The sequence below is a fragment of the Cloeon dipterum genome, chromosome 4, assembly GCF_949628265.1.
Source record: "Cloeon dipterum chromosome 4, ieCloDipt1.1, whole genome shotgun sequence".
NCBI lineage: Eukaryota > Metazoa > Arthropoda > Insecta > Ephemeroptera > Baetidae > Cloeon > Cloeon dipterum.
In genome coordinates, this window is record NC_088789.1 from 14,188,452 (window position 1) to 14,203,878 (window position 15,427).

Sequence of the window (15,427 nt, forward strand, 5' to 3'; positions counted from 1 at the left end):
ATTGTAATTTTGCATTATTGTTTAACAGCAGAAAGATGACTTTTTTGTGGCAGAAATATTTGGTATGTGTAGTGCGAGAAACAGAATTTAGGGATTTGCCAGGGTGATCTCTGACTCCCTTGCTGTGCAAAAGCAGAGAGAGCTAGCTGGCTCCCCGTGTGCGCTGCCTATACGACTTGTGATGTGTATAAAACGCTGCCCGCATAAGGAATCGGGCAGCACCACCGGTATTCATTCATGTGCTTTTGCCACTGGCTTTACATAACAATGAACTCGATGATCTTGCATCAGTGAAAAAATGGCCATCACTAGCCTAGAACTGTCCCAGTCACTGTCAGTTTTATGTGCAATGAAATTTGTCAGCACTTCTGGCGAGAAGTAAGGTAAGCGGAATTTAAAAGTGGCATCTAGTTTGAATTTTCCCCATCAAAGATAAAACCTGGCACCTGCATTTTCTATAAGAGCTCTTCAATTTTAGAAAACTCATCTGAACTGAGGCCTATTTTTTAGTAAAAGTGAAAATGCATGAACTTAAGATCCCTTGTATATAGAGCTGAATAAATTATTCATCTTTAAATTAGCAAGGGAGGAATGAACGTGATTTTGTAAAGACATACAAACAAATTGCTGCGCCATCTTCTCCACTTTGCCTATTCAGTTCCTGCAAATTTCAAGTAATTTGTAATAGTGCTAATAGGCTGACATCACCAAAAAAGGGGTTAGCTAGTGTGCGAGAGAGCAAAGCGATGATTACGGCGCAAATTTGAGCCCATTATTGAATATTTCCTGCCTTTGTCCAAACGTTTTGTGAAATTACTCTCAATTTCCTACGGGCGAAAATAATTGGTGTTGCTGCCTCCGCCGCCGCGAAACACATTTCGACGCTAAAGCAACACTCGCGGGCTTTTGTGCTGTGTGTGCCCACACACACATATACACTGTACATATACACACACTGTATTGGCTCAGAGCGGAATAATAATAATTAAAGTTGATGGTCTAGCTGCTTTCGGAATTTTCCTCCGCATCCACACTGTTCTGGCAGCATACGTCTCCCTCCCGCGCGCACATGCCGCCGAATAATACGAACATTTTGAAACGGCTGACGGCGCGCCTGAGTTATTTATAATGATGCATATTTTCGACCTCTATGGTCACGCCACCCTGCCAAACGCTCGCAACCCTTTCACCCGGCCCGTCGTTACTATTTTAAACAATTAAAATTTATGCTTCGTTATATTTATAATTCGTGCGCGACCCATGTTTAATCAGACGCTATGAACAGTAAACTAAATTGCCTCTCGGCCAGCACAGAGTGCTTTTTCACGTGTGCCACCGGAAGGAAAATGGACATAATTTTCCTGCTCAAGCAGTTAGTCGCGGTTGTCGATTTTTGTTATTTTGATAGTTCCGCAAAGTTGATAACAAGCAAGGCCTGCAAAAAATGAAAATAGTTATAAAGTTTTATTGTCCAACGTTATTGGGTCATTGAATAAATAGAGAGACCAACACGGTGCTACACTTTTCCAAAGTGTGATGTAAGTAAAAAAGAAACTGAAGTCACCAGAAAAATTTAGGGTCATTTGCTGCAGCTCTAGCAGAATCAGATGGCACGCGGCACAAGTTAAAGACAGTCTCTAAATCACAACTTTTCACTTTTGCTCTTTGGGAGAAATTCCAGGGCAAACATCTGGCAATAATATGAGCACAAAATTTCGCTCGATATAAACTTTGCAGATCCGCCATTCCTTCCGGCCGGTGGAAACTGGACTGAGTAAGCAATATTGCCGCTCCTTTGGTGCCTGCGAAAGACGCAGGGCGAGCAGAAAGGCTGCGGACGCAATATCGTAGGCAAAAATACCACTGGCCCTCCGAGCGGCGAGAGCCCATTTTAATGAAATATTGGCGAAAATGCCCAATTTTTGCATATTTATTGAATCGGCCGGGCCACACAAAAGCGGCCAGGGGCGAGGAGGCAATGTGCCAAGTGAGGTCTCTCGCCGATATGACCGCCAGCCATTCCAATATCCAACGAGAAGAAGCAGGAATTTCTTCCTGACCCTCTCTAGCAAACTATAAGTGCATGTCTCAGCAAAATAATTTCATATTCGAACTACGAGTCAGCCAGCGAGGCTATACATGAGGTCCAGTGCGGTTAATCTGCAGCCTGCCGCACTCGATTATACTGCCAAGTGGTGCGGTCAGCATTATGCGTTTGGTGCGTTTTGGTGACGGTATTACTTCAATCCTTGTGACAAGTAATTTTTTACGTAAACGTATATGCTTGTGTGCATTAGTTTCAAATGAATTAACACAAGTTTCAAAAGGATTAAGTGTATAGCAATGCCACCTCCCTCGAGTTCATTGCCGTCTGATATAAAGAAACAAGAATAATGGAAACATTGTACACATTATTTATTGATTGCTTTTAAGTAACATTATGTGAGGTAAGCGTTTAACTTTATAAGAAAGTGGAATTTGTTGTAAGAATTCTTGACTTTTGAAACATTTTTACAACCTCCAGCAGGGCGAACAAAAATGTATAAAATGCGATATTTTATTAAGTGATGGAATGTACCACAACCATGATTTCAACCTTGTTATTTGTCTGTATTGAATCATTCTGGGAAGAGAAATAATGAAGTAAGCCTAATCGATTTTCCAACACGATTGCAATTGATTCGTAGACTTTAGAAATGGGAAATGTTTCAAATTTGTCCGCAGCTGATGTTCAAGGGATTATCCTCTCAGCCTGGAATCTATGCAATTGCGCCGCTCTGCGCTTTTCTGCGCCCGGGGCGGTTTTAAAATGATCAGAGTAGTGCTTTGTGCCAAATGCTGTTCCAGTTTTGCCCGATTCAGCATTTTACTCTAATACGGGATAAAGGAATTTTCTACTTCTCTGCATACTGCAGCATACTCAAGCGTATGTGCTGTTAATGCGGTAAATCTGATAGAGCAGCCGTTGTACATAAATAATTTCCAACAAAACCCCAAAATTAGATAAAAAGTCTCAACAACAGTAGGATGAATGAATTCCAGCCAGATTTTCCGCATTTAATCCACTTTGGAGTGTCCGCGCGGGCATGTGTTGCGTGCCATAAATAAGCATTAGGCATGAAATTTCATTCATGCAGGCGCAGTTTGCACCACCGTTTAGCGACACAATCTGTGAGAGTGCTCAAGCGCGATAAATTTTACAAAATCCAATATTTTATATAGAAAAACAGCTGGCCAGTCGTCAGGGAGCGACGAGTGACAAAAGCGCGCGCGTAATATAAGGAAATCCACTTGAGCATGTCAAATCGGGATGCAGCCTGCGGATAAATAACTTTTTCTGGGGTGAAGCGAACTTCTCGAGTATCTCGCGCGCCATTCATTTGCGGGCCCATTATAAATGTGTAACAAGCCATACGATGATAGATTCCAAAGTGGCTTTTCTATAGCTGCTGCTGAGCTGCAGAAGTCGCTTTTGTGCCTCTCATTTCTGTCGACCATGCCGTCGACAATGGCTCAAACCACCCCTCGGCCGCCTCCTCCTTCGCTTCCTCCTTGACTCGCCACGCAGCCTCTTCTCTAATTGAATTCCGGACACTTCACTCGCCCCAGCTTCGGTCCCCGAGGCGCGCCTTATGCATAATACGTGCGTGCGTATAAAAGCGTAATGAGCCCGCCATGCCACATGCGCGCATCTCCCCGTCAGCTTTGGTCCGCTCTGGCCCTCTAATTAGGCGGCTTATTAAACTTTCAGTCCCTGATCGAAAAATTTATCGCCTCTCCTCTTCGTTATTATTTTTCGGTTGTCGCTTCTCCGGTTGCTTTTTTGTCTATCTATCTCAGATTTAATTAATTGATCCGCACGATTGGTGCTGCCGTGGCGGGATTCGTGCCAGCTCCATTTTTATTTATTATTCATGCATACAGCCGGGCAAGGATTGCAGCACAGGCTCATTATATAATTTGCATCGGCTGTTTCCTAGTCGTCGGCAGAAGTTTCAAACTGGGACGAGCAGGAGTTATATATTAAATTACTATCGTGCCAACTACTTTAATAGTTTGCCTTTTTTTCTATCTTTCTCTCGCAAGAACTTTAAACCAGAGTTACTTTTTCAATGCTGAGTTTGAAATGAGCATTTTCCTTGAAATTTAACTAATTAGGAATCCATCGTGGCTGCAACATGTCAACTATTCAGGCCATGTCGCAAGAAATGTCAGCCGTCAAAAATTCTTATATTGCGACGGAAATTTTGAAAATTTTACAGGTAAATTCTCTTGACAAATTCTTGTCATTCTATTTGCTAATAATTACAAGTAAAACCAGCTTATAACACTCTACGTGTTGACAGATCACGTTTAATTCTTCTCATTGTTCGCATAACCCGGCCCTGTAAGGAATTAGTATTGCTATTTTCTCTCCTGCCTTGGATACAATTGAAAAACTAATTTTTTCTGTAGCGATCTCTGGTGAAGGATCCTTAATTTTCTTTTTTTATCAATCAAAGCATGAATTTTATATTTTGAAGGGGACAGTTGTGAAATTTGAGCGAAACAAAGCAATGCAACGCCTCCACAAGCTTATATCTTAAAAAAGATTTTCCCCGCACAACTTCTATAAGTATTTTTTCAATCCACGCCCATACCATTTTTATGAAATACCGATTTAACAGAATGAGTCATTATATTATTAATCCGACCAAAAAAGGGCTGACGCCAATCCATCTGAAATTAATTTCACCGAGACCAAAGGCAGTTGAGTTGACTGCTTTATATCAATTGCTAAAATTGCTCCCGCAGAGCAAATGAACTCACCGAGAAGAAGTTGCCTCGACAAATAGGGATTCGAGGGATACCAATATTCGTTATCCGACATGGCGATCTGCCCTTGCAAGAAGAAGCTGGCACTGGCAGTTTTAAATTACCATCTGAAATGCGTCGCACTGTTCCAATCGAGTGTTTCAAAAACTAATACAACACAAACGCGCGGCCCTCGGCAAACGACCGTCCGCACTAAAGGTTCGACCTGAACTGAAGCAAAGAGGGAGATGCAGCGAAGGTTGTGCGTTTTGGTCGGTCCAGACACGCAGAGGAGTAGGGAGGGATTTTCTTTCGTCTCTCATCTACCAGCTGACACACAATACAATAGGAAAAAAACACGATGAAGCGTATACCTGGAGGGACCCGTGAGAAGGGGAGGGGGGCGAGATTTTCGATTCGGATAAGAATATTGGGTTGCAAATGTATCCTCGGGTTGATTTTTCCTCTGCGCTCTTATCTTATTCAAAACGCCCTGTTTTATGCGTTGAGGCAATAAAAACACCCTTTGATAGAAATTAGTGTGCTTTCGATAAAAGGGGCAGAATAGGTGTAAAAAGCGGGCTCGTTTTACGGTGGCGCTAAAACATGGTTGCTGCGGCTGACGCATTCCCAGAATTTATCGAGCATTTTTTTTCAAAAAAGCAGTCCGCCGAGCGCAAATGGACCAGCAGCTCCCATCAATCTGCTGCCGATAATTACGCCATTCAATCATTATCCGCAGTCGCCGCGCAAAGTGCGCAGTTTTATTGAATTTGTGTTCTAATGGACTGGACAATAGGCGATTGTTCGCGTCTGCCAACGTGCTTCTTGTATTGGTATTTCAAAATTCTCGTTTTATACGCTCATGTTTAATCGTTTCGAAATGACACAGTGTTGCAATTTGTACGAAAGGTAAAGTTCGTGATTAATCGTGCCCGTCTTATCGAATTAGAATAGGCGACAATAATCCATTTGGCAAGTTCCACTCGTTTCGCTTTGAATCGTGACAGGCAAAGCTAGGCGAACTGCTTGATTAAGGTCGATTCGGATGCGCGTCAGAGAGCCAATTTGGAAAAAGCAATTAGCCGAATGAATCGTCACCCGCTTAGTCGCCGGCAACTCGCACAATATTAACCTTGCGTCGGCAGCAACACCAACGGCGGTCATTCCAATAAAGCTGAGCCATGAATACCAAAATAACTCGGCCATATGCGGCGAGGTGGCTTTGTGTTTGCTGTGTACAGGAGCCAATAAAATATAATTTAATACTTATTGGTGCTGCTGGGACATTCACACAGTTTTCAGCCGCGCGGCTAATCGTGTTTGCTCGAATTCTCAGCGCGGTGATAAAATTAAATGGCGAAATATTGAATTAATCATTGTAATGGAAATGCAGCTCAGCAGCCAAACGCCTGAAATGGTCTGTTCGCGAGCGCTATCTCTCACATTGGTGGCTGCTGGTAATGGTCGTTATCGGCATTACGGTCAAATTATAGCAATTTGTGCCCGTAGCCCCATCGGCCGGCGGCGGCAGCAGCAACGGGAGACGTGGAGCAAAAAGTTGAGCGTCGCATTTGCATGCGGCGCTAGGCAGTCGATCAACGGGTCAATCATCCACGCGATGTTTGACTTGCCTAACACAATTAAACGTCCAGGACACTCGCTGTTTGTGTTTTCAGCCAGGGGAAAGATCGTTACTAGGAAATATTGTTTTTCTCTACCAGCACAAGCGGAGTTCATTAGTTTGAATTTTCCTGTTTGACTTCGCAATTTTCCACGTCTGTCTTTCAGTTAATTTTGAAAACAAAGTCTCCTGGTGCGGACTTTGCAGCGATGAATTAGTTTGCTTTCTTTCCGTCTTCTCGTCTGTGTGATTTAATATCCAAGCACTTTTTTCTTAATTTAGAAGAGATCAGAAAAAATCAAAGCACAGAATCCTCTGTTAGCTTTTTAGTGTCACAGGCTAGATGTAAATCATATTTTTTATCGTTGGGGAAGCATTAAATCAAGCCCCTAATTGAAAATAAAATACAATCAAGAGCAAAAGTGCACAGCAGGCTTCCTTCCTCAAGGTCCGAAGAAGGAAAAATATCGCTCCCTTCTCCCGTAGCGCCAGAGGCTGACGCAGGCCATATGTGCCGCGCATGTTTTGGAATTGTTATCACAAAAGAGCATCGAGATTAGGTTTTTCTTTACTATAATTAGCAATTTTCATGCTCATCTGATTTTTTATTCAAAAGTCTCCCTACCGGCGGGGCTTTTCAAAATATATGATACAAAAAATCACTTACACGTCTGCAGGAAAACAGTAGGCGTGCACTTCCCCGAGGCGCTCTTTCTTCCGTCCGTTTTAATTACGCTTGTATGAGTTGGCACTTTGTCAAAGCAGGAGGAACGAAGAAAGCGAGTGCGAAATCGATTGCCGCTCGCGCTACATAGTCGCTGCCAAATTTTTCTGTGTCCACCCCCCGAGAGCGAACGAGCGAAAAACGTTTTTTGCTCATCTGCAGCAGTTGTTGCAGCCATAATCTCTAGGATATTTATACACTCGTCTGCAGCTTTTAATGATCGTCAATAAAAGGGCATAAAATATTAATTTATCGGCATCAAGCGTGTGCGCGCATCCCTCTCGCCGCCGGCTGGATCTGCCAGATTAAAAGGAATAAAAGACACCCTCGTCGTCGAGCTATGCGCAGCTTATTGTCTCTCAGACAGTAAGACGTGTGTAATATCTGAGCTGAAAAAACATCTGCTGCGAGCTCTGTCAGAGAATTCATTTCGCGCTCAGCATTTCTATGCAAATCTTCTCTCAGAGGTTTATTGCACTTCGGGGTGACGAATTTATTGCCAAGCGAGCCCGTGATGAGTAATTCTATGCACCACTGCGGATATTATTACAATTTATAGAGCAAACCAGTAAGACGACCTCTGCAATGCATTTTTATGATATTTTCTATCTAATCCATAACTGTCGTTAGGATTAATCAGATATTAAACATTACATACAATTTTTAATCTCTTAAATATTTAAAATCACATAAAAACGGGAAAATACAGCAGAAATAAGAGTAAAAGAAATTGTCTAGGAAAAACCAAATGTTAAAAATAAATGTTTTATTCTGTATATTTTCCGTGATTACAGCAGCTATTAGCATCAGAAATATTTTTCAAAATTTTAAATATGTACAAATTTTTATAAATAAATTCATTGTGAAGGATTAAACACACTTCCAAAAATTCAATGGGCAAAGTGAACACCGCAGCGCTGGGGCAGAGCTTTGTTTCCTTTTCTCCAAGGAGGAGTAAATCAAGCGCGGTTTCTCTGAGATTACCTATCAAGTCGGCGGCAAACAACTTTTCAAATTTATTGTGACGTTGTTTGTCTTCCATTTTTGATGGGAAATATGTATGCCGCGAAGGAAGTAAACTTTCGCGAATACAAACAAGCAAACAACAAACAGCCGTTTCCCTTCGCCAGCGAAGCACGTTTTTGACTGATTTCCTTCAGGACAATCGCACACATTTTCCCGGGTCCATTTCTTTCTGATACTTTTTCGGGAGAGATTTCCCTGCGGACGCAGACAACGGCCGATGGGTCCGACTTTAAAAACAGCGAAACGCACCCCTGGCTGCAACCCGAGAGTGACGTCAGCTTTTTATTAACCTCCGACTGCGGTCGGCCGAGCGCCGCACACGTTGCGGATTTTCATTCACACGCAGCCGTTTAACATTCGGAGCACACGTTTGCCAATTGTCACCCATATCACTTGTGTACTATGTATTTTTATATGCACTGCAGTCGGCTGACTCATTTGTTCATCCGCACCCTCACCATGAGCAATAGTTTCTCAAACAAGTTGTCCTTGGATGAGTCGCCAGGGAGGTAGTTTTCTCCTTTGATCACAATGAGGTGTGCGGGTCAATTTTGGCTGGTTTTCAGTGGAACGTGGGATGTAAGGAAAGCGACAGGAGCACACAAAAGGTGTCAGTATAACCTCTTGAAAAACGCGTTATTGATTGAGTGCTTCACTTCTTTTAAATGGAGTGGAACAAAATTGGGCGTGAAAAACAGGCAAGACAAGTGAAAGAGAGCTTTTTTCTACAGTATAATATTTTACAGTCCGATCCCTTTTGAGTTTAGCCGCTGGCTGTTGCACAAAAAACGTCAATATACATACTCCTTCGCGATTTGTTGCTCTACAGATTTAAGTGGAAAAGACAATCATTTCATTCTGTCTATGTGAATCACATCGAGTTTTTATCACTAAAGTTGTGTACAAAACCCTTATATTACACGAGTTAAATGTGACATTCGCGTTCTATCAGGTCTTCTAATAAAATAGGATTGGTATCAGGGCCTGATTTAAATAAGAGGAATGTGTGATAATGCAAACCCATATTTATCCTCTGTGTTGCCAGTGCATTAACAAATTCGAAAGAATTTAGTTCAAAATCAAAATTTATTTCTAGGGAGCACGGCAAATTTTTGAAAGAGGTTTGAGGGTAGAAAAGGTTGAAATGATGAAGACCTATATCAGATTGACGAATTTGGTTGTTGTATTGGTTTACAGTTGTAATCCGATCGGACAAAAATGAAGTACAAGAACTGAAATAGTTTTACAATAATGAATGACAAAATCTTTTTGCTAACTGATGGTTGGATTCATCTCTTTGAATAGTTTCTCAAACAAATCGTCCTTTAATGAATCACCAGGGAGGTATTTTTCTCCATCGATAACAATGAGGTGTGTGGGTCAATCTTGCGTTGTCAGTGGAATGTATTAAGGAAAGCGACAGGAGCACACAAAAGGTGTCAGTTAACCTCTTGAAGAACACTTTATTGATTGAGTGCTTTATATACTTCTTTTAAATTGAGTAGAACAAAATTGCGCGTGAAAACAGACAAGACAAGAGAAACAGAGCTTTTTTTCTATAGTATAATATTTTTACAGTCGGATGGCTTTTGAGTTTAGCCGATGGCTGTTGCACAAAAAACGTCAACATACTCCTCCGCGATTTGTTGCTCTACAGATTTAAGCATGTTTGTTTGTGTGCCGCCTGCATGTACGTTCGAAAGGAAACTTGAAACTTGTGGCCGTATGAATAATAGAAAGGGGGCCGCTCCCCGCCGAGGGCTGAGAGGTACGCACATTCAGCGCAGAAAGCGGGTTTGCGTGCAATATTAATTGCGAAAATTCCACGCAGGATCGAATTTAAGGGGGCGTGTAACCCAAGTAGCCGCAAAGACAAGCGGGCTAAATCATTATCCCACAGTTCGCTCTCCGCCACGCATCGAGCACTCAACTTCGTTGTCAAAAACATGTATTGATTTCCATTTCGGCACACTTCTTTTCGCGATGGGAACTTTAGGAGTATCGATTGCTTATGCTTAATTTCACCGTTTTGTGTTGTAATTGCCAGAGCAAAGTTCCAGGAACTCATACGTTGTTTACAATGCTACTTGAAACGTATATGATTGTTTTATTTCTATGACTTCAGTCAAAACTTGAATTGGCCAAAATGGCAAAATTTAACGCCAAACGCATTTTGAACACTTCCAAATAATTTATTTATTAATGAAATATTTGCTTTTTAACAAACAAGAAAATGTAGAAACCTCATTTTAATTGGTATATTTTTCATTTATATCACAATAATGTCGTGTTTGATATATTTAAATAGTTAATGACGCCTAAATTTATGCAAATATCTACGAATCTGTAATCCATTCAAATATGATGAATAGAGCGCATAAATCAAACAAAATTATAGGCAAATATATCACAACTAATGCCAAAGTAGCCTAAAAAGTCGCTGCTATCGCAGGCTTCGTGCGTTTAATTACCACCTTGACGTGTTCATTGTAAGAAAATCGCATGCAAATCAACAGTTACATCAACGTCACAAGCCCAACGTACAAAAATAATCACCTCGGCAGCAGACGGGCGCGGCTTGAATGCAATAAAGCAGCTCGCATGTGTTGGAAACAGAGGAAAAACACTCAATAATCCCGTCGTGCAGAGTGTCGACGTTTGGGCTTAATTCCACTTTAATTGCTTCATTTGCGCACATCTGCGAGGTGTAAATTGTCACCGGCGGGGATTAGGAGAAGAGTTAAGACGTCTCCAGCCGGGCAAAAAGCGCGCCTCGAGTTGGTAGAAAAATCTGCTTCGAGATCGAAACCCTTTGGCAGAAATTAGTGGCGCAGCAGCAGGCACGCGGGCCGATTTTTTCCTGTTCATTCTCCTCGGCCAAGGATAAAATAATAATGGCTTCACGCTCTGCACCTGACGGCACGGCGGCGAGCCTCTTTTGCAGGTAGATAAAAGGTTGAGAGGCACGAGTCGCTCACTCTCGCTTTTGATGCTAATCACTGAGGGATGCTCAGTTTCCGGCCGCCGATTTTGGCCCCAATTTTTCAGCCTGGCTGCTTACCATGGCAAATAACACAGTGCAAGAGGGTGTGAGCTGTCTCGAGATTTTTCATCTACCGAAAGGGGTTTACAACAATGGATGGAGAGCTTGATTATTGAGTGATTATAACAGGACTCGACGCCGGCGAAATAATGGTCGTCGCGCTCTTCAACGGAATTATAGGGCGGAGGCTTTTCAGGGCGAAAAGTAAATATTACGCTGAGAAGAAAAGGGAGGCGAAGAGAGGATTATGAATGGGCTGATTTAATATTACACACACGGGATGTCACGATTTTGATGAGAATGTGAGCCATATTGTTTGATCCTTTTGTACGATAGCCATGGCAACCGCTTCATGGGCGAGGACCGTTTTGATGAAAAGATTAACGAATTATCAAAAACAAACGAAGCACTCGACATGCGTTTTGAAGCTCAATTTTGAATTTAAACATCAGCTATAGAATCAGAGTTTTATGTGGCAAAAGTTCAAGCGCATTGTCAATTCAACACGAGGCGTCGACTTATTCAAATAAGCGTCGAGCAATGATTTTCGCAGCCTAATCTGGACACGGGAGCAGGCAGCCGGCCGTCGTTAGAATTTCCATAAATTTAGTGGCCGTTGCGGCGTGCATTAGGCATCATCGCACATGTTAAACTCGACACAATTCAGATCGGCGTGCCCACGCGTGCTGGCAAAATAAGATAAGGCCGGGACTGCAACTCGAAGCTGAGAGGCAGGTTGCCTCTGTGGACGCGCGGGTGTATTTTCAAAAGAGCTTAAAGCCGTTCCGCGTTCTCGGTGTTGTGTGTGTGTGTGTGTGTGCTACTGCACGGAATCAGTAGCCACAATTACCGCACGTGGAGAGAGAAGAGATGGGCCTGAGCTGATTTGCATACCAAAAACCGCGCCTCTCTTGCTCGTAAAATGGCACACACTTGAAAGGGAGGAGGCATGGAACGGGTATAAACCCCTTGGTGAGTAACACTCCCTCCCCTGAACGTCTCATTTTTCATTTGACCAAAGCTCAGACTAATTTTGTATAACTGAGAAAACTGTAAGCAATTTTGAAAAATTAATTATAACAAAGTTGACGGATTCAAAAATTAAGCTTTCAATTTGCAATGTTTACGATCAAACACTCTCATTATATAATCTGCAAAAAAATTAAAATAGTAAAACTATACTGGGACTGAAATGATATAGAATCAAACAGAAATGAATATTGAATCAAAGACAAAATCAGAGCATGTTCGATTTTTTTATTTCTATCTTGTTGCTCGTTACTATTTGTAAATTAGTTTACAGGAGAAAATTTGTGAGCCATTTTTGTGAGATTTAAAATGCCTTCGACCCTGCAGACATGAGAAACCTGCATGTAACAAACAGTCGTCCTGCGAGGGAGAGCATGCAACCGCCGCCGCAGCATCCACACAGCACATACTCGCCGAAATAATCAAGCTAAATATGGGTTTACGCGGGCGCGTGCGATGAAAGGCTCTCCCGTTTGATATCTCGCCCGAGCTCGCGTCACTCGCACGTAGCCAAGTTTGGGGTCGTTAACTTATTTGATGGTGACGTAAAATTATTATACGCTGGGCTTTGTGGAGTTGAAATTTCGCAAACTTACGCCCGCGCCCACCCGCTGGCTTTCCATGGCTTATTGATGGGCCGCGAACCAATGGGGTGTCTCAACCCGACTCACCTGGAACAAACAAGAGTTGTGCGTTAGACGTACAGAGCACAACATACGTACGTGAGTACATACAGGGAGTAATTATGGAGGCATATAGACTGTGCGAGCACGTGTTCTCCAAGTGCCTTTGGGCCTATAATTTTGTGTTCAGCCCTGGCACTAATTGCTGTTAATGTCAACGGAATTATAAAAGTAACTAGGGCTGAAATGGGATTTGGCGCTGTTGATCTATTTGCTTTTCATTAATTAGGAGGATTGTGATTTGAAAATTTTGTGGATTGCAGAAAATCACCCAGCACAGAAACATGCTGCGTGGCTAATATGTAACGTATTTGCTTTTATTATGTAATACTCCAACTCTCTACAGCTCCCATTAAAACAGTTTTCTTTCTTTTATAACTGTTGACACGAGAGCAGCTAGTTTTAATTAAAATTAAATATCTTTCTGCTGGTTTCCCTTCAAACCATTTAAGACAGCGTATATATAATTACTCATTCTCCAGGCATCTGGCTACAACTTTTTAAATTAATTTTGCAGCGTGCACAGCAGTTCTTTTTCTTTTATTCCGTCGTTCCTTCCACTCCATTTTAATATTAATTAAACGATAGCAGAAAGCCGCGCTACTAATATTCTTTTCCTCCCTTCCGAGAAATCTCGTCGTCCTTTCAACGACCAATATTAATGATTCAGCAGCAGCTCAGCAATATAATGAAAGCACCGTGCAAATTCAAATCAGAGAGTATTGTCGTTTGCCCTTATGCACGCAATTTGTTTGTACACGGTGCGCGAGATGAAAAAGGAGAGAAAAAGTCAGCTTGCGCCATGCGGCGTAATTAAAAAAATGCCTTGCCCGCGAATAATAATTAATGATGTAGATGTACCACGGAAGAAAGACATAATTATCTTTGCGGTTACTGATATCAGACAGGCCCGCCATCACTTATTATTAACTTCTGCTGCGGCAATATGGTGCTGGGGTTCATTAAAGTTGTACTCACAAACCTTGTCGTGGAAAACAATGGCTGCTGGATAAGAAAGGCACCAAACAACCGCTTTTTGTCGCACTTGCAGAAATAAACACACAAACGAGTTTCGCCGAGCAAATCACACGCCAAGTTGTGCTAAAAATACACAATAGCATCAAGGAATGTATGAAAGTCGGTTTTTTCTGGCGTTTGCTCGCAATCAGCAAAAGACAATTATTTCTTTCTGTCTATGTGATTGTGACTCACATCGAGTTTTTTATCACTAGTTGTGCACGAAACCCTTATATTACACGAGTTAAATGTGACATTTGCGCTCTATCAGCTCTTCTAATAAAAGAGGATTGGTATCAAGGCCTGATTTAAAGAGGAGTGTGTGAAACCCATATTTATCCTCTATGTTGCCAGTGCATTATGCAACAAATTCAAAGTCAAATTGTTTTCAGAGAGCATTGCCGATTTTTGAAAGAAATAACTGCATAAATGTTTAATGCATTTCAAATGGTATTAAGCACTGTGTTCCTGCATGATATCAACACATTTTTTCATACGCTGGTTTGGATATGTCTCCAAGATGAGATGCCCAAGGTGAGAAAAATAGGCAAAATCTGACCCTCATTGTAGCTTGGCCCTATCTTGATTATCTAAGAGAATATTTTGGAAGCTATTCAAATATACGTCTTGATTTATATACTCCATTTGCTCGTTGCGTTTTTCTCTTTGGCTATAGAAATGCAAAAGTGCGTTATTTTCCTCATCTTCCCACGTTTATTAGCTCACTCTGTTAACCCTGTTGAGTCTCGCAAAAAGGCACCAACAGCTTGGCGAGGCCCTAAGCCAAAGTCAAACAGAGCGCCGGTTCTTTTTGCTCTTTCTCGCGTTTCAACTTGCTCAGCAAAGAATTCATTGCGTGATAATACGGTGCCCGACGAATTTAATCACCGTGAAAGTGGATTTGCCAATGGGCCCTGTTCGCGAATATAAATCCGCGTGGCAATAAAATCCGCGCGATTTGTTTCGTGGCCGTATTTTTTTTTTTTTTTTTTTTTTTAATTTTCTGCTCCTTTTTGGTCTTACGACCGGCGAACTGCAAAGGGCGCGATTGTGCCCGAGGGAGCCGCGCGCAACGTTGGAGGAGGCCGCGCTGACTGCGTGATGTGGAAAAGCGTGGCACAAAGCTGCCAGATTGGCCTCGCTGCGTGATCCTTGCTGACCGCGCCGCAATTCTCAGATTGCGTGCCCAGCCCAAGTCACCGCCACGTACGCTCCAGGTAGCAGTGGACTGCAGGTGACCGGTCAGCCAGGAACGCCTTTTACACCCAGGCCTTACACTGCGCATTCGTCACTCATGCATTTTGCCAGTTTATTTTCATAGAAGAAAAAATACTGGTGGAATGCCTGGGCTTACCTATCAGCACCTTGCAAAAAATAAAAAACAAATTATTTTGACTGTCCTTAAGATGGAACTCAGAACAAGGACCATTTTATTAAGGCATATATTGCTCTGTTGAGAAATAATAACAGCACGGAAATCCAAATGG

At 42.2% G+C, this 15,427-nt stretch overlaps 1 protein-coding gene across 5 annotated transcripts in view; it reads right to left on the reverse strand.

The window, feature by feature from the left end:
• The window catches only part of Ten-m (teneurin transmembrane protein Ten-m), a 227,306-nt gene that overhangs the window by 75,871 nt on the left and 136,008 nt on the right, over positions 1-15,427 (reverse strand). The window contains exon 1 of one of the 5 annotated variants that reach the window (XM_065491627.1): positions 4,810-5,026. The exons of the other annotated variants lie outside the window; for them this stretch is intronic. Within the exon in view, the coding sequence (XP_065347699.1) occupies positions 4,810-4,870 (61 nt within the window). The 5' untranslated portion in view covers positions 4,871-5,026. Of the gene's footprint in view, positions 1-4,809; positions 5,027-15,427 lie in introns of those variants that run through there. 5 annotated transcript variants of the gene reach the window in all.